Genomic DNA, 21586 nt, shown 5'->3' on the forward strand with positions numbered 1-21586 from the left:
ACTGGGGCTGGGGCAGGCTGAAGCCAGGAACCAGGAGCTTCATCCAGGTCTCCCATGTGAATGCAAGGGCCCAAGGACTGGGCCATCTTCCTGCTTTCCCAGGCACATTAGCAGGGAGCTGGATCAGAAGTGGAGCGGCTGGGACTCACACAGGCATCCATTTGGGATACCTGCAGGCAATGGCTTATCTCTTTATGGCACACCACCAGCCCTTGCTCCACTTCTAAGCCAGTTTCTGTTTACACACCTGGGAAAGCAATAGATGGCCTAAGTACCTGGGCCCCTGCCACCCATGTGGGAGACGGGGAGGGAGTTCCTGGCTCCTGGTTTTGGATCGCCTGACTGTTGTAACCATTTGGGGAGTAAACCAGCAGATGGAAGATTTCTATCTTTCTCTTTCTCTCTCCCTCTTCCTCTCATTCTGCCACTCTGCCTTTCAAATAAATGAATAAATACATGTTTTTAAAAAGAGAGATGATTCCTGAACTAGGGTAAAGAGAACAAGGTTGAACATTCAAGGGGCAGACTGGAGCAGCTCTAGGAAATCAAGTTTTCAAGATGTGAAGTATTCCAAAAGTTCATTGAAAATGTGCATTATTAAAGAATTGCATGAATTTAAAAAAAATTGAGATTTATTTATTTATTTGAAAGTCAGAGTTACACAGAGAGAGAAGAGGCAGAGAGAGAGAGAGGTCTTCCATACACTGGTTCACTCCCCAATTGGCCACAAACAGCCGGAGCTGCACTGATCCAAAGCCAGGAGCCAGCAGGTTCCTCCAGGTCTCCGATGCACATACAGGGGTCCAAGGACTTGGGCCATCTTCTACTGCTTTCCCAGGTCACAGCAGAGAGCTGGATCAGAAGTGAAGCAGCCAGGACTCGAACTGAAGCCCATATGGGATGCTGGCACTGCAGGCGGCAGCCTTACCCACTACGCCACAGTGCTGGCCCCTCAAAAAATTTTGCACCAAAAATAAACTTACCTTTTTTCTATTTTGCCACAAAGTCTTTGAAGTACCTTTTCGTGGTTATTGAATAACTAAATAAAGAATGGGATAATAGAAAAAGGATTCAATGGTGTCTCATGTTTGCCTGTTGGGTGAGTATCCTTTATTGGATTTATTCTCATGGTAAGATCATTGGTGCAAAAATACTGGCCACTTAAACTGGATGATCCCTTTTGGGCCAGAACTGCCTATCCAGTTGGTCAGAACCACCACTGTCCAGTGATGTGCCAAGATGACAAACATAAAAGGAGCGAGGAGAGGCATGGATCCATGTCCTCTGGGCCTTTTAGAAAACATGGAATTGTGGCCGGCGCCGCGGCTCAATAAGCTAATTCTCCGCCTGCGGCGCCGGCACACTGGGTTCTAGTCCCAGTCGGGGCGCTGGATTCTGTCCTGGTTGCCCCTCTTCCAGTCCAGCTCTCTGCTGTGGCCCAGGAGTGCAGTGGAGGATGGCCCAAGTGCTTGGGCCCTGCACCCGCATGGGAGACCAGGAGAGGCACCTGGCTCCTGGCTTCGGATCAGCGTGGTGCACCGGCCGCAGTGGCCATTGAGGGGTGAACCAATGGATCCAGCTCTCTATTAGGGCCTAGGAAAGCTGTGGAGGATTGCCCAAGTCCTCAGGCCCCTGCACCTGCATGGGACATCCAGAGGAAGCTCCTAGCTCCTGGCTTCGGATCAGCATACCTCCAGCCATTGCAGCCATCTGGGGAGTGAACCAGCAGATGGAAGACCTCTCTCTCTCTGTCCCTCCTTCTCTTTCTGTGTAACTCTGACTTTCAAATAAACAAATTAATCTTAAAAAGAAAAGAAAACATGGAGTTGTTCCTTTGGCCACATATGTGAGTATCTACAAGAAAGGAATGGGTGCTGCTCAAAGAGGAATGAATACCCCATAAATGTTACCATGGCTGAACTGGAAGTCCACAGTGTGGACTGTTAGCACTGTCTTCAGCTAGTTAAGGGCAAGAGTCAGCGTGCATATTGAGCATGTTAAACAGTCTTCAGAGTCAAGATAGGTTTCTAAATCCCGTAAAGGAAAATGGTCAGGAAAAGAAGGAAGCCCCAGAGAAAAGTCCCTGGGTCCAGCTGAAACCCCAGTCTGCTCTACCCAGTGAATTCCACTTTGTCAGAACCCATGGGAAGGAGTCTGGGCTGTTGGAATCCATTCCCTGTGAATTCACAGCATGACTGTAAACAGAATCCACTGCAAAAAATATTTTAAAAAACAAACAGGATAATGCACATGTGAAGGAAGATCATATTGTTCAATACATAAGCTTGACATTCTTCTTAATGGAAAGATCATCTTGGGGAGAAAATAAGTGTGCTGTGCTCTCATGGCATAGCAGGCTAATGGGTGAGAGCATATCCTGTAGTTCCACCTGTAATCTCTGAACCAGCCTTTCGCAAGGCTCCTCTTTACAGCTCAGGTAACCTAACCTGTCTCCCAGAGGAAGGACTGACTGTTAGCTTAAGGCTCTTGGAACCATCAATTTAACATTTAATGATATTTAAACTAAAATGTGATACCCTGCAAACATTTCAGCTATTGTATGTAAATTTAGAAAAATATTGATGGGTAGGAAAACAGCTCCTACTCTCTATTTTCTCACAAAGTTGTATTTCTCATTTAAGTATGTGCATTTATCAACAAATGTCTGTCTCCTCCTTGCCTGGTTCACTTCTAGAATCAAACATTAGCATGCAGAGAGAGTCACCCAAAGAACTTAGAAAACAGATTGGGAGCAAAGGCTCCCATTCAATAACGTGGTGAAAGCTACCAGTTGTGTATCTAACTAGCTGCTGGGTCACAATGATGACCCCAGAGCATGGGCCACACTCCGCTAGGGCTAGTAGTGATAAGACATTAAACAGGAAAAATCAAATAATTCCCTTCACAGAGCTTCTATGCTAACGGCAGGAGGGAGATGATTAGGCAGAGTATGTTATGTGAGATGGAGAGAAGTGCTATGAAACACGGAGGGGAGAGGGGTACGGAGTGGGAGTCACCACCGACAAGGCAATGCTAAAGGCTGAGAGGAGGTGAGAATTCCAGAGGAAAGAACAGACCACAGAGAGACAGAAGGCAGAAGCCCTGGGGCTGGAGCTTCCCTGGCTTGCTCCAGGCTCAGCCAGGAGGCCAGCTCCAGGTGGGTGGGGAAGACAGCTGAAGTACAAGGCCAGGGGAGGGCTTCTGTGATTCAGCAAGTTGACTTTTACTCTGAATGAGAAAACCAAAGAAAGATTTTGAGCAAAAGACTTGGGTGACATATTTTCAAAAATCATTCTGGTCAATACATGGGACGAGATTATAAAAAGGCACAAACAGGGAAAACAGAAGGGAAACTACGGCAAAAATCCAAATCATAAAAGGTGTTTGGACATGGTGGTGGCCTTGGAGATATTTAAACCCTCAAGTGCAACTCGGGTTGGCACATGCACCACATGTGAACTTCCTCTTTCCCAGGAGTCACAGGTCATCTCAAACTGTCAGCTCTCCTGGGACAGGGCAATAGCAAAAGAAAGAAGCACATGTCCTTTAAAAGAGTAATCATTCTGACTTTTTGTTGATTCACCAAGTCCTACTCCACGTGATGATCAGAAACTCATTCGAGGGCCAAGCGCTTAGCAAGGCAGTTAAAACACCACTTGGGGGTGCCGGCGCTGTGGCATAGCAGGTAAAGCTGCTGCCTGCAGTGCTGGCATCCCATATGGCCGCCAGTTTGAGTCCCGGCTTCTCTACTTCTGATCCAACTCTCTCCTATGGCCTGGGAAATAGTGGGAGAGGCCCAACTACTTGTGCCCTTGCATCCACATAGGAAGACCCTGAAAAAGCTCCTGGCTCCTGGCTTCGGATCGGCGCAGTTCCAGCTGTTGCGGCCAATTGGAGCGTGAACCAGTAGATGGAAGACCTCTCTCTGCCTCTCCTCTGTGTAACTCTTTCAAGTAAATAAATAAATCTTCTAAAAAATACCTCTTGGGACTTGGGTAATTTTACCCCATTTCAGAGTGCCTGGGTTCTTACAGGCATTCTTACACCCATTCCACCTTCCAGCTAATGTGCACTCAGGGAGGCAGCAGGTGATGGCTGGGTCCCTGCCACCCACGTGAGGGACCTGAATTCTGTTCCACCCTTTGCCTACAGAAATCCGGACAGAAATGCTACAGTGGTGATTGGATAGAGGAGACTTGAGTTTGGGAAGTAAGTCAGGGACAGAGATACTCGTCTGAGAATTAAAAGCCTATCATGGTACTTACCTTCAGTAAGGCAGGAGAGGATCAGCAGAGTGAGTATAAAGTTTGAGAACTAAGCTTTGAGGACTAATAGGAGAGTAGGAATAACAGTATCAGGGGGGCGTAACCTAATAAGAAGAGGAGATTTAATTCAAAGCTTAGTACTTTTACTACCCATCATTATCATTAGTTCTCAGGACCCTGGACCCTAATTCCCAGTGACTTCTCTGATACCTCCATTTATTTTTTTAATTAAGATTCCAATTATCGAATTTTCAAGGGTATTTCAAAAATTCATGGAAACGGAGTCAAAAATTAGTGTCAAAAATTTTGGTTTTATACAAGTATACATATGCGGGTGACCCTTGAAGAGTATGGGTTTGAACTGTGTAGGTAAATTTAAATGTGGATTTTCTTTTTTTGAGATTTGTGACCATTCAAAAAAAAAAAAAACAACAACTGTAGGTGATATTGAAAATTTGCAAACATATCCAAAAAATTAAGAAGTTATGTCATGAATACATAAATTATTTGTAGATGACAGTCTATTTTATGCTTTATTACCATACTCTATAATAAACAAGTTTATCATATAAAAATTAAAATCCATCAAAATGTATCAGAAAATATATACTATACAGGATACCAGGCACAGTCAAGAGAATCCAAAGAAATATCAAGTTGCAGTACTACATCCCAACTAACTGCATAGAACGGACTGCAGTATGCACCGCACTACTGAAATCATTCTGCAGTCACCCCAGTTGCTATCATCAGAGCCCACGTGTCTCTATCATTCACTTTAAACCCCCTGTGACTCCCATCATCTCCATGGAAACAGTTCCTCTGTGCAATAAATTACATATCACACTCGATGGTGATCTATCATAGCTGTCATTTTTCACTGTAAATGATGCATGCTACATATGGAATATGCTTCTGTTGTCGATAAAGCTTCCAGGCAACAGCAGGCTAGTTAAGTTTTGTGGAAGCCGAAAGTTATACACAGAGTTTTGACTGCACGGAAGCGGCCCTTGTGATGTTCAAGGTTCACCTGTACAAGTATCAGGCACTCGGCTAGATGATGATGAAGGTGACTCCCCAAATGGATAGGATAGTGCCTGGTGTTAGGGAGAGCCGACTAACTCTTAGGAGCTATGTGAGCGCCCACTGCTCTCCCCTATTGCTCTTTTGCCACGGAGCCTTGTTAAGCCACAGTAAAGGAAGCCGTGATTGTTGTTGTTGTTGTTAAAGACTTATTTTGTTTATTTGAAAGGCAGAGTTATAGAGAGAAGGAGGGAGGGGTATAAAGAGATCTTCCACCTGCTGGCTCCCTCCCCTAATGGGCGCAGAGGCAGGGGCTGGGCCAGGCCAGAGGCCAGATCCTGAAGCTCCTTCCGTGGTGGCAGGGGTCCAAGCACTTGGGCCATCCTCCACTGCATTCCTAGGTGCTTTAGCTGGGAGCCGGATTGACAGTGGAGCAGCTGGGACTCCATATAGGATGCTGGCTTTGCAGGCCAAAGCTTAACCCATTGCACGTAACGCTGCCTCAGGAATCCGTAATTTTCTCTGGTGCCTTGACATTCCTTTGCCCAAACTGTTCATGTTTCGTATTTCCTAGCCTATTCTTTCCGCATTTTTCCTTCTCTGTGCATCCTAACTACCTCTCCCCCAGCCCACCCTCCCCTGGCTTGGGCCCACTTAGCATCCAATGCACACCTCCTTTTTTTCACTCTTTCATCTTTATTACACAACGTAGAAATTGTCATTTTTGGTCTGGTTTGAGCGATTCTACTAGACAGTGAGTTCATTTCCACATACCCTTCCTCCACTCCTGCAGCCAGTTCCAACAAACCCAAAGTCTCCAGCAGCTTCCAAAACATTCTCAGCCGTATTCAAATTGCTTTCCAGGGCAAAGAATGTAGTCAGTCTGCCTGCTAGCTACCAGCCCCCTTCCCTTTGGTCCTTTCTCTAGGGGGGGATGGGGGAAGCCATCCCAGACTTATGCAGAGATCCCCTTCAGCAAAGGACAAAACTTCTGGGGCCTGCTGTTTAGAGAGCACTGGGTTATTTGGTGGCTTTGGCAGCCCCCACTGACCGGGCTGCTGGCTGAAGCCAGAAGTCAAGTTTCTCCTCCTTTTCAAGAATCACATCCTATTTCTAACCAGATAGAGATTATCTCCTTGAAGCTGGCGGATTCAGTTCCACTCACTCTCTCCCCTCACTCTCTATTCTTACTCTTGCCCTCGAGAGCTCTTTGCTTTGGACCCAGACATACAACCCTCTCACAGGTTAGCAGCTCCTTTGCGTAGCACACAAAGGTCAGCTTGTGTGGGAATTTAGTTAGGTGGAGACTTGGGTAGCAGAATGTAGGGTAGGACGCAAAATACATAATTATGATTTGTTCAGGGTTTCCTTTTAGCAGTGAGTTTGGAAAAGAGGAAGAAATCTTGGGTTTCTTGAATGTTGGACTAGGGAATGGGGAGGAAAATGGAGATTTCATTAGTGCTGGAGCCAGCTCTTAAAGGCACGCTCGCCACTCCCCATGTCCCCAGGTCGGTGGAGTGGGCATGAGGTGAAATTGAAGGCCATGACAACACTGCCAGGCCCGAGAAGGAAGCGTTCGTTAAAGAAAGAACCAGAGGGAAAAGAGCCAAAAGAGGTTGACTGCCTGGGGAAGAGGGACAGACCAGAGCCCAAGCATCGCGTACCATCAGGGTTCCCCGAGGGTTTCAGGCAGCGGGTCACAGGCCCTTTCCTCTGGCTTTTGTTAAAAACCAGCAGTCGTTTTGGAAAGGCTTCTCTGTCTTTCTGGAAACTACAGAGATCGAAGAAACTAAGGTGGAGTGGAAAATGGATGCCTTTTTATCAATGATGCCTTAGCCCCATGACCTTGGGGCGAACAGAGGAGGAAAGAGGAAGTAGCTGAAATTTCTCCCAAGAAGGGGGGTGCTTCCTGAGTTTAAACGTGGCAACGTGGTAGACCTACAAGGATGCAGACTCGAGGTTTATTTTGTCTCAGGTTTTCTACTTCCCCACCCAGTCGGGGCTGTCCTTTTCGCATCACAATGGCCTAGATGAGACTGGCAGACGGGATTAACAGAAGACTCTTGAGGGTGTGTGTGTGTGTGTGGGGCAGGGGGTTGTGGGAGTGAGGCTGCCTGGAGGGGCGGGTCCAGGGTGTGATAGAGTCTTCCAAATAAATCTAGAGACTCTAAAGCTTCGCGCTATTGCCGGGTTGCACTGGCTGCCTTCTGTTATTGACGGGGGATCCTGTACTTTTTCCTGTCCTTTTCTGATCATTTGACCTCTGGAAAACTTCCATTTTCTCCAAGACCTTCCGCCTGCTTGTTTAATTCTTAAAGTCAGTCTTGTTCACAGTCAGCTCCTTGAATTGCTTTTACCCCCCTTCTCAATAACATGAGTGTGGATCCAGCTTGTCCAGCAAGTCTACCAGCCTCAGAAGCACTTGATGATCAGGACTCTTCACTGATGCCCGTGGTGCCTGAACCTGAAGGGAAACATCCAACCTTGCAACTGCCATGTGCCCAGGTGCCTCTTACAGACACCGGTAAGGAAAAATGCAATGCCTAACTACGAACTGTTCTTGAGGGGGGAGAGAGAAGGAAAGGAGATTATGGGTCATCTTGAACAATGATATCCCATTTTGTAGGCGCGTGTAATCTACAAACGTCCAGATGCCCTTTTTTCCATCATAACTTGATGGCATGCGCCTTTTTAATAATGTCCCAGGTCTCAGGAGCTGTGGGGCTGAGGTGAGGGACAAGGAACCGGCAGTTGGGCCATGGTGCTGTGTGTTGAAGAACCTGTGTGTGTAGGCATTTTGGAAACAAATTGAATTGTGATGATTAAATGTTGATTTCTTAAGTCTTAAGACCTAAGTTAAAATAAATATCGCTGCTAATTTGCCAGAAGAACCACCACCATTATACTGTGCAAGATCGCCAAAAATGTCGTGGCAAATCAAGGTGATATTTACCTAAGTGATACAGAGTTTTCTGTAAATGCGTTCTTTCTACCACCGTAGCACTTGGTTCTTCTCTTGTTGTACGAGGGTGTTATTGGGCAGCTTAACTTTGTGAGCCAACTTTTAATAGGCACTTTTACATCCCAGGGAAGTGTTGACCCAATTTTACGTAAAGATTATTCCAGAAAGTTTAATCTGCTGACAGTCAAGCAGAAGGTGGATAGGATTTGGATCTGAAATCTGTTTTAGCTTCAAAACCAGTGCTAGTCCTCCTGTGAGCTGCAGGGCGGAGGACACCTGGAATACTTGGAAAGCCAATGCCACCCTTTAGGAAATCAATTTGTCAATAGTTAAAAGTTCAAAAACTGTCCCAATTTTTACTGTTTTCCCCATTGTAGCATGAAAAAAGTTTAAAAGCTGCATTTGCCTTATGACTACACTGTAGAAGATAGGTTGTGGAAAGGGAATAAAGAAACACAATTATTATTGACTGGCCTGTTTGAGCTGTCGACATTAACGTTACCCTGCTTTTGTGAACTTTGTGAAGTTTTTGCATTTGTAATTCCAAATGTTGAGAAGTAAAGCTCTGGCTTCCCAGGACGCACTTGAGAAACGCACAGGAGGCATGTCCTTAGCTCGCCAAGTGCACGTTTGAGTGGTAGGTGATTTTAAAAGACTCTTCCCACTTTTAGTCCTTAGATGAGGACTTGATTTCCTTTATCACATCTACGTGGGAGATGCAGGAGATGGTGAATTTCTGCTTTTTAAAGCCGGTCGGTTTATTCTGTGACTACACAGCGGAGTTGGAATTGAACCCTGGGGACGCAGCAGTGGCTCCTAAGTCTTGACACCAAGAGCCTACCTTTTAGTTACCAAGTCAACATACGCCAGGTCCTGTGCTACACCGTTTTAATCAGCTACCTCGTGTCAGCCATTGGAGGAATAATTTTTGGAGATGAGATTACAGAGTTAGTCAAAGCAAAGTATGTGAATCAATTCACAATTCCTGCTGGTTCTAGGATTTGGGATTGGACAGTGAGCTGCTGGCTTTATAGCACCCAGAATCTGACTTTGTAATCGCAAAATTATGCAGGTGGCAGTGCAGGTCTGAAACAGGAACCACTATTTACAGAAAGGTGGTTCTATGTAAGATGCAGATATTGCTATTGTACATTGGCAAAGTGTTCAAGAATAAAGACAATGGCCACGTAGGTCTAGGGGTGTGAGGTTTATAAATGCACTTTGAAAACAATGCATTTTAAGTAGCGTATTTTAATATTTGGAGAAAAGTTTTAGAATTGTTGTGGTTGTTTTTTCCCAACAGCCTCTCCGCTTCCTTCCTCCATGGACTTGCCCACTCAGGAGAGCCCCGACTCTTCCACCAGTCCCAGTCCCAGAGTAGTGAAAACTCCCGACTCTGCAGAGAAGAGCACAAAGAAGGAAGAGAAGGTGAAGAAACAGAAGATCAGGACCGTATTCTCCCAGACCCAGCTGTGTGTGCTCAATGACAGATTTCAGAGACAGAAATACCTCAGCCTTCAGCAGATGCAAGAACTCTCCAGCCTCCTGAACCTTAGCTACAAACAGGTACGGCCATTTCGTTGCTGCATTGCGATCAGAAACAAAGCAAGGCTGGTTTGCAGAAGAACCGGTGACCTTGGCTTGCACCTGTGTATCCTGTGCACCCGTCTACAAATAACTTCATTTTAACTTGCATGTGGAATCCCTTATAAGACTTGCTTCTTTACCACCCCCTTTTCATTATATATTCTATTTTTTTTTTAAGATTTTTTTAAAATTTTTTTGAGAGAGTTACAGAGAGAGCTAGAGACAAAAAGAGAGAGAGAGGTCTTCCATCTAATGGTTCACTCCCCAAGTGGCTGCAATGGCTGGAACTGAGCCGATCCGAAGTCAGGAGCCAGGAGCTTCTTCCGGGTCTCCCATGCGGGTGCAGGGGCCCAAGGAAAGGACTTGGGCCATTTTCTGCTGCTTTCCCAGGCCACAGCAGAGAACTGGATCGAAAGTGGAGCAGCCGGGTCTAGAATCGGTGCCCACATGGGATGCTAGTGCTGCAGGTGGCAGCTTTACCCTCTATGCCACAGCACCAGCTCCATTTTGCTGTTGTGTGAATTAATTTAGTCAGCTTCTGAGCCTTGCTAGAAATCAAAACTAAAAATGTTACCAAGTTGTCCCACCCACCTTCCAGGTTAAAAGAGCCCCTAATAAGCACTGGGTCACATTAAAGTTACAGGCGCATCTTTTGTTTCTGTGTGTGTGTTTTATGTGTGTGCTTTTGGTTACTATTTAGGACACGCATTTTCATATATTAGCCGTTGTCTTTTGTCAGTTGCCTTATACTTTTTTTTTAAGATAAAGATTTATTTATTCAAAAAGAATTACAGGCCGGCGCCGCGGCTCAATAGGCTAATCCTCCGGCTGCGGCACCAGCACACTGGATTCTAGTCCCTGTAAGGGCGCCGGATTCTGTCCCGGTTGCCCCTCCTCCAGGCCAGCTCTCTGCTGTGGCCCGGGAAGGCAGTGGAGGATGGCCCAAGTGCTTGGGCCCTGCACCCCATGGGAGACCAGGAGAAGCACCTGGCTCCTGCCTTCGGATCAGCACAGTGCGCCGGCCGCAGCGTGCCAGCCTTGGCGGCCATTGGGGGGAGGGGTGAACCAACGGCAAAAGGAAGACCTTTCTCTCTGTCTCTTTCTCTCTCACTGTCCACTCTGCCTGTCAAAAAAAAAAAAAAAAAAATTACAGAGAGAGGGTGCGGTAGAGATCCTCCATCTACTGCTGGTTACTCCCTGAAAGGCCACAATGGCTGGTACTAGGAGGGGCCGGGGCCAGGAACCAGGAGCTTCATCTGGGTCTCCCACATGGTAAAGGGCCCCAAGCAGTCGGGCCATCTTCTGCTTTCCCAGACACATTACATTAACAGGGAGCTGGATTGGAGCCCAGACTTAAATCCGCACTTGTGGAATGCTGGCCATGATGCCTGTCCTAAATTTTAAAAATAAATATTTATTTTTTGTAAGGCAGAGTGACAGGGAGAGAGAGGAGAGACAGAAAGAAATCTTCCATCAGCTTGTGTTCTTCCCAAATGGTCATATTGATCAGGGCTGAGCCAGGCCAAAGTCCAGAAGCCTGGAACTCTCTCTGGGCCTCCCTTGTGAGTAACAGGGGCCTAAAGTCCTTGGGCAGTCATCCACAGCTTTCCCAGGTGCATTAGTAGGGAGCTGGATCAGAAGTGGAAAATCAAGGACTTCACCCAGCTCTGTGATAAGGGATGCCACTGTGGCAAGCAACAACTTAACCCAAGGCTCCACAACACCAGCCCCTGCCTTATCTCTGCCTTAATCTCTGTTTCCAGTACAAATATTCAGTTCTTAGAAATAGATTTAAACCCCTCCCCCCCAGGGCCTGCACTGTGGCGCAGCGTGTTAACGCCCTGGCCTGAAGCGCCAGCATCCCATATGGGCACCAGTTTTAGTCCTGGCTGCTCCACTTCTGATCCAGCTCTCTGCTATGGCCTGGGAAAGCAGTAGAAGGCCCAAGTCCTTGGGCCCCTGCACCCGCAGGAAGAAGCTCCTGGCTCCTGGCTTAAGATAGGCGCAGCCCTGGCCGTTGTGGCCAATTGGGGAGTGAACCACCGGATGGAAGACCTCTCTCTGCCTCTCCTCTCTCTGTGTAACTCTGACTTTCAAATAAATAAATAAATCTTAAAAAAAAAAAGAGCTTGCTATCCCTACATCAAAAATGTATAACTTTTTTGATACTGCTTTTCTATGTCTGGTATCATATTTGGAAAATTCTTCTCTTGGGGCCACTGCTGTGGCAGAGCTGGTTAAGACGCTGCCTACAACCCCAGCATCCCACATGGATACAGGTTCGAATCCCAGCTGCGTGCCTTGGGAAGCAGTGGAGGATAGCCCAAGTCCTTGGGCCCCTGACACTCATGTGGGAGACCCAGATGAAGCTCCTGGATCCTGGCTTTGGCCTGGCCCAGCCACGGTCATTGTAGCCATTTGGGGAGTGAATCAGCAGATGAAAGATTTCTCTCTCCTTCTAACTCTGCACTTTCAAAACAAGAAAAGAAAAAAATTCTTCTATTCCATGATTTTTTTAAAAAAGGTTATATTTATTTATTTGAGAGGCAGAGTTAAAAACAGAATGAGGGAGAAACGTAGAGAAAGGTCTTCTTCCATCTGCTGGATCACTCCCCAGATGGCCCCATCCGCCTGAGCTGAGCTGATCCAGAGTCACGGGTCTTTCACATGGGTGCAGGGGCCAAACACTTCCACTACTTTTCCAGGCCATGAGCAGAGTTGGGAGCAGCGGTGACACAAACCAGTGCCCATATGGGATGCAGCACGAGCCCCTCCATTATTTATTTTTTTTTAAATAGATACAAATACCTCTATCTCTGGTCTTGTGGTCTCTATTTTTTAGTTAATGAATTTATAGAGGCGGGGCCAGCACTGTGTTGTGGTGGGTAAAGCTGCCGCCATCAGTGCTGGCATCCCGTATGGCGCCGGTTAGTATTCCAGCTACTCCTGTTCCAGTCCAGTTTCCTGCTAAAGGCCTGAGGAAGCAGTGGATGACGGCTCGGGTCCCTGGGGCCCTGCACCTATGTGGGAGACCCAGAAGAAGCTCCAGCCTCCTGGCTTAGGATTGGCCCAGCTCTGGCCTTTGTGGTCTTTTGGGGAGTGAACCAATGAGTGGAAGACTTCTCTTTCTCTCCGTTTCTGTCTGTAGTAACTCTGTCTCAAATAAGTAATTAAAAAAGTATAAATCATCTGGAAATGTTAGTTTATCATACCCAGAAATATAACTCGATATTTTCCAAATAGATGTTCTAGTGGTATATTCCATAGTTAATGAATGCCGGCACCACGGCTCAATAGGCTAATTCTCTGCCTGTGGCGCCGGCACCCCGGGTTCTAGTCCCAGTCGGGGTGCCGGATTCTGTCCCGGTCGCTCCTCTTCCTGTCCAGCTCTCTGCTGTGGCCCGGGAGTGCAGTGGAGGATGGCCCCAAGTCCTTGGGCCCTGCACCCGCATGAGAGACCAGGAGAAGCACCTGGCTCCTGGTTTTGGATCAGTGTGGTGCGCCGGCTGCAGCGGCCATTGGGGGGGGGTTAACCAACAGAGAAGGAAGACCTTTCTCTCTGTCTCTCTTTCACTATCCACTCTGCCTGTCAAAAAAAAAAAAATATATATATATATACATATATACATACATATGTATATATATATATATATAATTGTTATTGTATGGGGGGTGGGTGTTAAACTGCAAACAGGTTACCTTCAATGGCTTGGGATAAGCCTTACAAGAAGGTAAATGAGTTAACATTTAACTGTAAACTTCATGGCTAGTAGATTTGCAGTTACAACTGGATAGATTTATTTGTGAGCAATCTTTTATTTTTAAGATTTATTTTATTTTCTTGAGAGATAGATCTTCCATCCTCTGATTCATTCCCCCAGTGCCCACATTGGCTGGTGGTTGGCCAGACTGAAGCCAGGAGCTGGAAATTCTTTTTTTTTTTTTGACAGGCAGAGTGGACAGTGAGAGAGAAGAGTGGACAGTGAGAGAGAGAGACAGAGAGAAATGCCTTCCTTTTGCCGTTGGTTCACCCTCCAATGGCCGCCGCGGCCGGCATACCGCGCTGATCCGATGGCAGGAGCCAGGTGCTTCTCCTGGTCTCCCATGCGGGTGCAGGGCCCAAGCCCTTGGGCCATCCTCCACTGCCTTCCCGGGCCACAGCAGAGAGCTGGCCTGGAAGAGGAACAACCAGGACAGAATCCGACAACCCGACCGGGACTAGAACCCGGTATGCCGGCATCGCAAGGCGGAGGATTAGCCTAGTGAGCTGAAGCGCCGGCCAAGGAGCCGGAAATTCTTCTCAGTCTCCCACGTGGGTGTCAGGGACTCAAGTACCTAAGCCATCACCTGCTGCCTCCCAGGGTGCTCGTTAGCCGGAAGTTGGAATAGAGAGCGAGCCGGGACTCAAACCCAGGCACCCTACATGGGAAGCAGCAGCCCCAAGCATCTTAGCACCGAATGCCCACCCCACCAGCTAGATTTATTGAACAAGCAGCTAGCTCACTTGAGGCTTGGGAATTCATAGAATACTGTTTAAAGATTGAGAAAGAATGCATTAAAATTCAGATTTAGTTCTTGAACATTCCACAGCAGTAGCTGTCAGGAACAGAAGTTGACAGTATTCTTTGAATGAAAGCATGTCAGCATTACTAGTATTTTATAATGTTTTTCACTTCTCCCTACAGGTTAAAACCTGGTTCCAGAACCAAAGAATGAAATGTAAGAGGTGGCAGAGAAACAATTGGCCAAATATTTGCAACAGTGTGACTCAGGTAATGGGACACTTTAGCTTGATTTTTTTTTCTTAAAGTTTATTTACTTATTTGATAGGCAGAGTAACAAAGAGATCTTCCACCTACTGGTTCACTCCCCAAGTGGTTGCAACAGCTTGGGGGCTGAGCCAGGCCAAATTCTGGAGCTTGGAACTCCATTTGGGTCTCCCATGTAGGTGTTCGGTGTACAAGTACATGGGCCATCTTCCACTGCTTTCCCAGGCACATTAGCAGGGACTTGGATTGGAAGCAAGGCATTGAACCTGAGCAAGACTTGAACCTGTACTCTGATATGAGATGGTGCCCTTGCAGGCAGCAACACCAGCCCCAGACACTTGAGCTTTCTGCTCTTTTCCATGTCCTTTTAGTTTTGTCTATCCTCAAACCACACCACTCCAACCACAGGCAGTTCCAACTATCCTTGCAGCCTTTTTAGTTAATCCACCCTTCTCTTTCAGAAGGGCTCAGGCCCTGCAGAATACCCAGGCTTCTACCCTGCTTACCACCAGGGGTGCCTGGTGAACACACCTGGAAGCCTTCCCATGTGGAACAACCAGACTTGGAACAACCCAGCTTGGAACAGCCAGTCGTGGAGTAACCATTCCTGGGACAGTCAGGCCTGGTACTCCCAAGCCTGGAACAATCAGGCCTGGAACAGTCCCTTCCTTAACTGCGGAGATGAAGTGCTACAGTCCTCCATGCAGCTCCAGCAGAATTGTCCTGTCAGTGACTTGGAGAGCATCTTGGAAACTGTTGGGGAAAGCCAGAACACAGCACAGCAAACCACCAAGCATTTCAGTGCCTCGCAAGCGCTAGATTTGCTCCTAAATTATTCTGTGAACATGCAGCCTGAAAATGTGTGAAGACAGGTGTACTGTTCGGCCTCCGCCTGAGCAGGGGCTGCCTACACCACTGCCTTTTCTTTTGGGGTTGTTGCTATTTTACAGCTGTGTGTGAATCTGCCTTAATAACCTGGTTCTCATTGTGTCTCTTAGGTCAGCTCAGGGATGAGGCGTGATTGGAGTCTAAACAAAGACAAGTTCAATACCCTTGGTTGCTGCAGATGACAGGATGTCTCTGCGTGGATGAGTAGATTCAATTCTAGTTCGGATAGCTTTGGGATCTAGAATCTAACCTCAAGAGTAGGAAGTAAAGATACATAATGAAGAATTACTATTTTCTGGGGTTTGGGAGACTTCGTTAAAAGCTTCCATCGTTCAAGTTCAGCTAGAGTGTGCTTCATTAATTTTCTCTGTTTCTGCCTCTGTGTTTTTCGACAAACTCTAATTTGTTAGTCTGCTCATTAATATTTGTAGAAATATATTTTGTATTTGGATACATGATAATATCGCTAACAGTTTGGCTGCTTTAAGAACAAACAAATAAAAGAATCATGTGAACTTCAGTTGTCTCAAATTCCCTTGACCTCCCACTGGAGGCGGAGGCCTGCAGTATTTACCAAGGGCCCTCCCCAAATGGCCTCAGTGACCAGGCCAAAGCCTAGAACCAAGAACTCCATCTTCCTGTCCCACTTAAATGCCTGGGGCCCAAGCACTTGGATCTTTGCTGCTTTTCCAGGTATATTAGCAGGGAGTTGCTTTGGAAGCGGAGCACCCGGAATTTGATATGGCTTTCTGGAGTCTGAAGAGGCAGCTTAATCCACTGTGCTGGCCCCAAAGTCAAGCAGAGTCAAGCAGGATTCTATCTGCTGTCTATCACTCGACTTTTTCACATATTGTAAAGTTATGTTTCATTTACTTGGAAGATACAGAAAGAGAGAGCCATCTTTCACCCTCTGGTTCACTCCCCAGACCAGGAACCCCATGCAGTCTCCCGGGTGGGGGGTGAAGATCCCAACTTTTCAGCCATCACAGCTACCTCCCAGGGTGAGCATTAGCAGGGGTTAGAATGGAGAGCGCAGTCAAGACGCAAACCCAGGTACCCAGGATGTGATAAACTACTGTGGCAAACACCTACCCCAGGTATTTTTTTTTAATAAAAGGTTTATTTATTTACTTATTTGGAAGGCCTAGAGCATCAGAGAAAGGGAAAGACAGATCTGCCATCTGCCTGTTAACTTCCCAAAATATCGCAACATGCAGGGCTGGGCCAGACGAAAGCCAGGAGCCAGGAACTCCATCAAGTCCTCAGATGGGTGGCAGAGGTCCAGATACTTGACATCTGCTGCCTTCTCAGAAGCAGAGTACCTTGGACTCAAACCAGCACTCCAATTTGGAATAAAAGCATTACAAATGATGGCATAGCCCTGTGTGCCACAGTACGGGCCCCTCCCATGTGTTTTTAGTATGCACAGTTAATGTGGGATATTTCAATATCTGTATGCAACGTGTAGGACACTTTTTTTTTTTTAATTATTTAAACATTTTAGATTAACATGGAATACTTGCACAATGTGACTTTTGAACACGTGGGTTGATTGCTTATCTTGACTGTTGTAAACGGTGCTTCAGTGAACATGGAAGTAGAGGTATCTCTTTCCCATACTGGTTCCCTTTCCTTAGGTTATACACCTAGAGGGGGAGTGGCTGGCTCATACTGTAGATCCACTTTTAGTTTGAATAACCCCCCAACTGCTCTCCGGGATACACATCTTACATTTTAAATGTATAAACGAAGGGAAGATTTGTTTTTGTTTGTTTTTGTCTTAAACATAGCATATAGTGAAGCGCCAGTAAATCTGAGGAAATGGTAAACGGTAAATGGGAGGTGGTGAGCCAGCGCCTGGATGCTTTGGGAGAAACAAAGTCACAGGAGCCAGACCCCAGATGTAGCTCTCAGTGTGCACCTTACTGTCCCGGTTGTTGCTTGTCTTCAGTTTGGATTAAGCTCAGCTATCGGACAGCGAGCAAATCCCACAGCTGTTCATCAGGCGAAGAGTTTAGCTTGTCTGGCCAGGCGTTCCTCCCCGCGGTGTCTCCAGGAGAGCACGTTCACGTAGAATGCGCCAGACACTTTGCTTCTGCACAGCCGCGCCTCCCCCCCCCCCCCCCCCCCCGGCTTGCTTCTCACCCCACCCTCGCTTCTCACCCGCAGCCCTTCCTAGCGGAGACCACACCAGTGGAGAGGGGGCTGGTGCATGAGAGACCGGCACAGAAAGGTGACTGCCGCCTTTCTCCCCCACACGTGTCCTATCTTGTCCCCGAACAAGAGTCTAACGTCTTGATCTGTGAGCTTTTTTTTTTTTTTAATTCACATTAACCCGTTTGTCTAGTACACCAGGAGGTGAGCTCCTGCTGCACCGAGGCCATTTTCCAGGTGCTGAACTTTTACAGATTCTCAAGGGCCCTTCCAGGATCCGCCACGCAGACACCGGCTGCGGCTTCCGGAGAGACTCGGCCTCCAGCCTCACGCCGAGTAACCTATTCAAATGCCTACCTTTGGGTCTCCTCACTTCCTGTGCCAGGAGCTTTTGTCTGAGCCGATTGACTTCTTTCTTTAGCAAATTCCCTTGACCTCCCGCTGGAGGCGAAGCCCTGGGCCCCGGGAGGCCTTCAGTATTTACCAAGGGCCCTCCCGCGTTCTTCTGCCTGTCTGGCCGTCCTCTGCTCTCACCTTTGGGGATGCAGCCCTAGCCTGTTTTTTTTCTCTCCTGCAGACAGACGCCAGGTTTTCTGAATAGCAGGATTATTCACAACAGTTTGAACCTTGGCCTTTACCCCAGATCCGGGACCCTCAGGGAGGCCTGCACTCCTCCCACTTCCGAGCCCTGAGTCTGTGTTGGGGAACCCCAGCCCACTCCACCTGGCGGGCTTCTCCCCCTGCAGGGACAAATGGAATGGATATGGAAATGCAAGCTGAAAGATCCAGACACTGGATTTTAAAAACAAAGATATAATCAAGTAGGTGAATGAAATATGATACTGGAAGTAAAGTCCTCCTGTGAGGAGAACAAGATTCCCTAAGGGAAAGGATATGAAACCATCAGGAGGCTGACAGGTGAATTTGTAATTTTCTTCTTGCCTAATCTATTATGTTAGCTCACATTCTTGGTAGTCCTGCGACCAAAAAAAAAAAAAAAAAAAAGAAGAAGAAGAAGAATGAGCCAGAAAACCTTAAATCCTTAAATTTGCACCATTTCCCTGATTTTGGCCATTTTTCCATCCTAAGTTATACAGAGTAGATGCTGCCTTAACATGTATTAGCTTTCCTCTCAAAGAGTATTGTTTTTACGTTTTCAAGTATTACCTATAAAGTCTTTTTAAGTCAGTTCCCTACTAGTGCTTTTATAAAGTAGCCAGTAATGAATTCACATTTAGCCATTAAATGAGCAGGGACAGAGGTTGGTGTTGTGACATAGCAGGTAAAGCCGCCACCTGCGATGCTGGCATAGAATCCTGGTTGCTCCACTTTCAATCCAGCTCCCTTGCTAATGGCCTGCGAGATGTAGTCAGCCTGGCCAGCCCTGGCCATTGCGGCCATCTAGGGAGTGAGTCAGTAGATGGAAAATCTTTCTCTCTCTCTGTAACTGCCTTTCAAGTAAATTAATAAATCCTTTTTAAAAAAAGATTTATTTTATTTATTTGAAAGAGTTAGAGAGAGAGAGGTCTTCCATCCACTGGTTCACTCCCCAAATTCCCGCAAAGTCTGGAGCAGAGGTGATTTGAAGCTAGGAGCCAGGAGCATCTTCTGGGTCTCTCACATGGCTTGAGCCATCCCCCACTGCTTTCCCAGGCCATAGCAGAGAGCTGGAATGAAAGTGGAGCAGTGGGACTGTCGTCCATATGGGATGCCGGTGCCGCAGGCCACGGCTTTAACCCGCTGCATTATAGTGCTGGCCCCAATAAATAAATCTTTAAAAAAAAAAAAGACTGAAACATCATTAAAGTTATCATAACTTTAAAAAAAAGTGAAATCAGCAGGGATGAAAGAATTGGCCAACCCAAAAATAGTGTGCCATTTCAAGCCAGTTTTCTATTCTGTTTATGAATTGTTCCATTTCTTAAAACATCAGTTATCTGACTTAAATAGTTTATCTAACTTAAATGAATGTCAGATGTTTATAGCAGCATTATCTGCAGTGGCAAGTAACCAAACCAGAAACAGAAAAAGCCTAATTGTGATACACATGTAATGTGTGATATTACACAGTCAGTAAAATGAATGAGTCACATCTAAATTTGCTGATGGCAAAAGATTATGTATGATACATCAGGTAGAAAAGCAAGTGGCAGAACAAGTGATGTAATCTCATTTGAATAGAAAAACAAAGATAACATCAAAGTTAACAGTGACTGTCTCTTTGAACTTTATGTGAGGATACCTTATTTTAATGTTCTATGTATAGCTTTTTTTTCCTTGAATGACAAAGTCACACAGAGACAGCAGTTTTAGAACCCAAAAACTTAATCTCTCCCCATCATTTACCTGAATCGCTTTTTGTCTTTTTTTCATAACAGAAATGTTTTGATACAGAATATTCGGGAAGGAAAAGGTCTCAACTTTGGCTAATATATCCAAGGAAAATAAATCTTACTGTTTGAATGTAATTGCTATCCTGAACTTCCAAGATTATTGCAAATAGAGATTTCAAATTTCTGATGTGTGAAGAGGTTGAAGGAGTAATGGTAAGTAAAAAAAAAAAATGCTTTTACAAGATAATGTGTAGTATTAATCTATTACAATTGATATCAATAACAAATCAGATACAAACAACCCATAGCATATCTGTATGTGTGAATTGATGTGATTATCAGATTAACCCATTATTTATCTCTCTATTGCTTAATTTTTTGGTAGCAAATTTCTTTTAGTTTTGCAAACTGCCCAATCCTTTAAAAAAACAACCCAGATTTTCTTTGGTTCCTTGCTGACTAGATTAGTCTGTCCTTCACCTTCACTGCAGTCTTAGGTGTAGGAAACAAATGTCACTTCCATAGTTTCCCAGAGCGAGTAGAACACTGAAAAGTAGAAATCAGTTTCTCCTCATTTTCTTTTTCAATCTTTCTTTCCCTTTTCCTCTCTTGTCTTCCCTCTCTAACTTTTTAAACTAACGGCTCCAAGCCTTTCTGTAGCTCAGTCTAAGGTTCCTTGGTCCCAGGAGTCTCATTTGCTTCCTGGGCTTCTCAGTAACCCTAGGGTCATCCTCAACCTGCCCCAAGCTACAACAGGCTGTGCAGGTTCCTTCTCTGTGGCCCACAAAACCCTTACACAGGCCTGCTGTCTCCTGGGTCCCTGATCAGTTCCTGTCTCCTGAGGTCAATCAGTAGGGTTCCTTGCATCCCCTGGGACCACCTGCTATGGGGGGGGGGGGGGAGGAGTCTTTAAGTATCTCTGCCACTTCAGTCTTTGTAAGGAGAAGAGAAATGTGGCTCCTTACTCTGCTTCTCAGATATCATTGCACCTTTCAAAACAATAATGAAAAAGAGAATCCCTACTTTAAGAATGCATTTACTGGGGCCGGCCCTGTGGGTTAGCGGGTAAAGCTGCCGTCTGCAGTACCGGCATCCCTTTGGGGCACCAGTTCAAGTCCCGGCTGCTCCACTTCTGATCCAGCTCTCTTATTGTGGCCTGGGAAAGCAGTAGAAGATGGCTCAAGTCCTCGGGCCCCTGCACCACATGGGAGACCCAGAAGAAGTGCCTGGCTCCTGACTCCTGGCTTCAGCTCTGCTCCAGCCATTGTGACCGGTTGCAGAGTAAACAGGCAGATGGATGACCTCTCTCCCACGTGGATGCAGGGGCCCAGGGACTCGGGCCATCTTCTTTTTTTTTTTTTTGACAGGCAGAGTGGACAGTGAGAGAGAGAGACAGAGAGAAAGGTCTTCCTTTGCCGTTGGTTCACCCTCCAATGGCCGCCGCTGCAGCCGGCGCACCGCGCTGATCCGATGGCAGGATCCAGGAGCCAGGTGCTTTTTCCTGGTCTCCCATGGGGTGCAGGGCCCAAGCACCTGGGCCATCCTCCACTGCACTCCCTGGCCACAGCAGAGGGCTGGCCTGGAAGAGGGGCAACCGGGACAGAA

General features: G+C 46.5%; 1 protein-coding gene and 1 long non-coding RNA gene across 3 annotated transcripts; one reads left to right on the forward strand and one right to left on the reverse strand.

Moving 5' to 3' along the window:
* Positions 1 to 681: 681 nt before the first annotated feature.
* LOC149124691 (uncharacterized) lies at positions 682 to 4347 on the reverse strand. Its single transcript, XR_016212960.1, has 3 exons — positions 4266 to 4347; positions 984 to 1039; positions 682 to 852 (listed from the first exon to the last, which is right to left on the reverse strand). It is a non-coding gene; the product is annotated as an uncharacterized LOC149124691 (long non-coding RNA).
* A 3056-nt stretch (positions 4348 to 7403) lies between these two features.
* Positions 7404 to 16006, forward strand: NANOG (Nanog homeobox). Of its 2 annotated transcripts, none has more exons than XM_002712762.3 (4): positions 7404 to 7812; positions 9554 to 9816; positions 14523 to 14609; positions 15068 to 16006. In XM_002712762.3, the coding sequence occupies exons 1-4, from the start codon at positions 7662 to 7664 to the stop codon at positions 15470 to 15472; spliced, it is 906 nt and encodes a 301-aa protein (XP_002712808.2). In that variant the 5' UTR covers positions 7404 to 7661; the 3' UTR covers positions 15473 to 16006. The 2 variants fall into 2 exon arrangements, with proteins under 2 accessions (XP_002712808.2, XP_089159874.1); XM_089303748.1 differs by having other exon boundaries at positions 15071 to 16006.
* Positions 16007 to 21586: the final 5580 nt, after the last annotated feature.

Source organism: Oryctolagus cuniculus, chromosome 9 (genome assembly GCF_051225735.1).
Source record: "Oryctolagus cuniculus isolate XC-2025 breed Fujian yellow rabbit chromosome 9, ASM5122573v1, whole genome shotgun sequence".
NCBI classification, from domain to species: Eukaryota; Metazoa; Chordata; class Mammalia; order Lagomorpha; family Leporidae; genus Oryctolagus; species Oryctolagus cuniculus.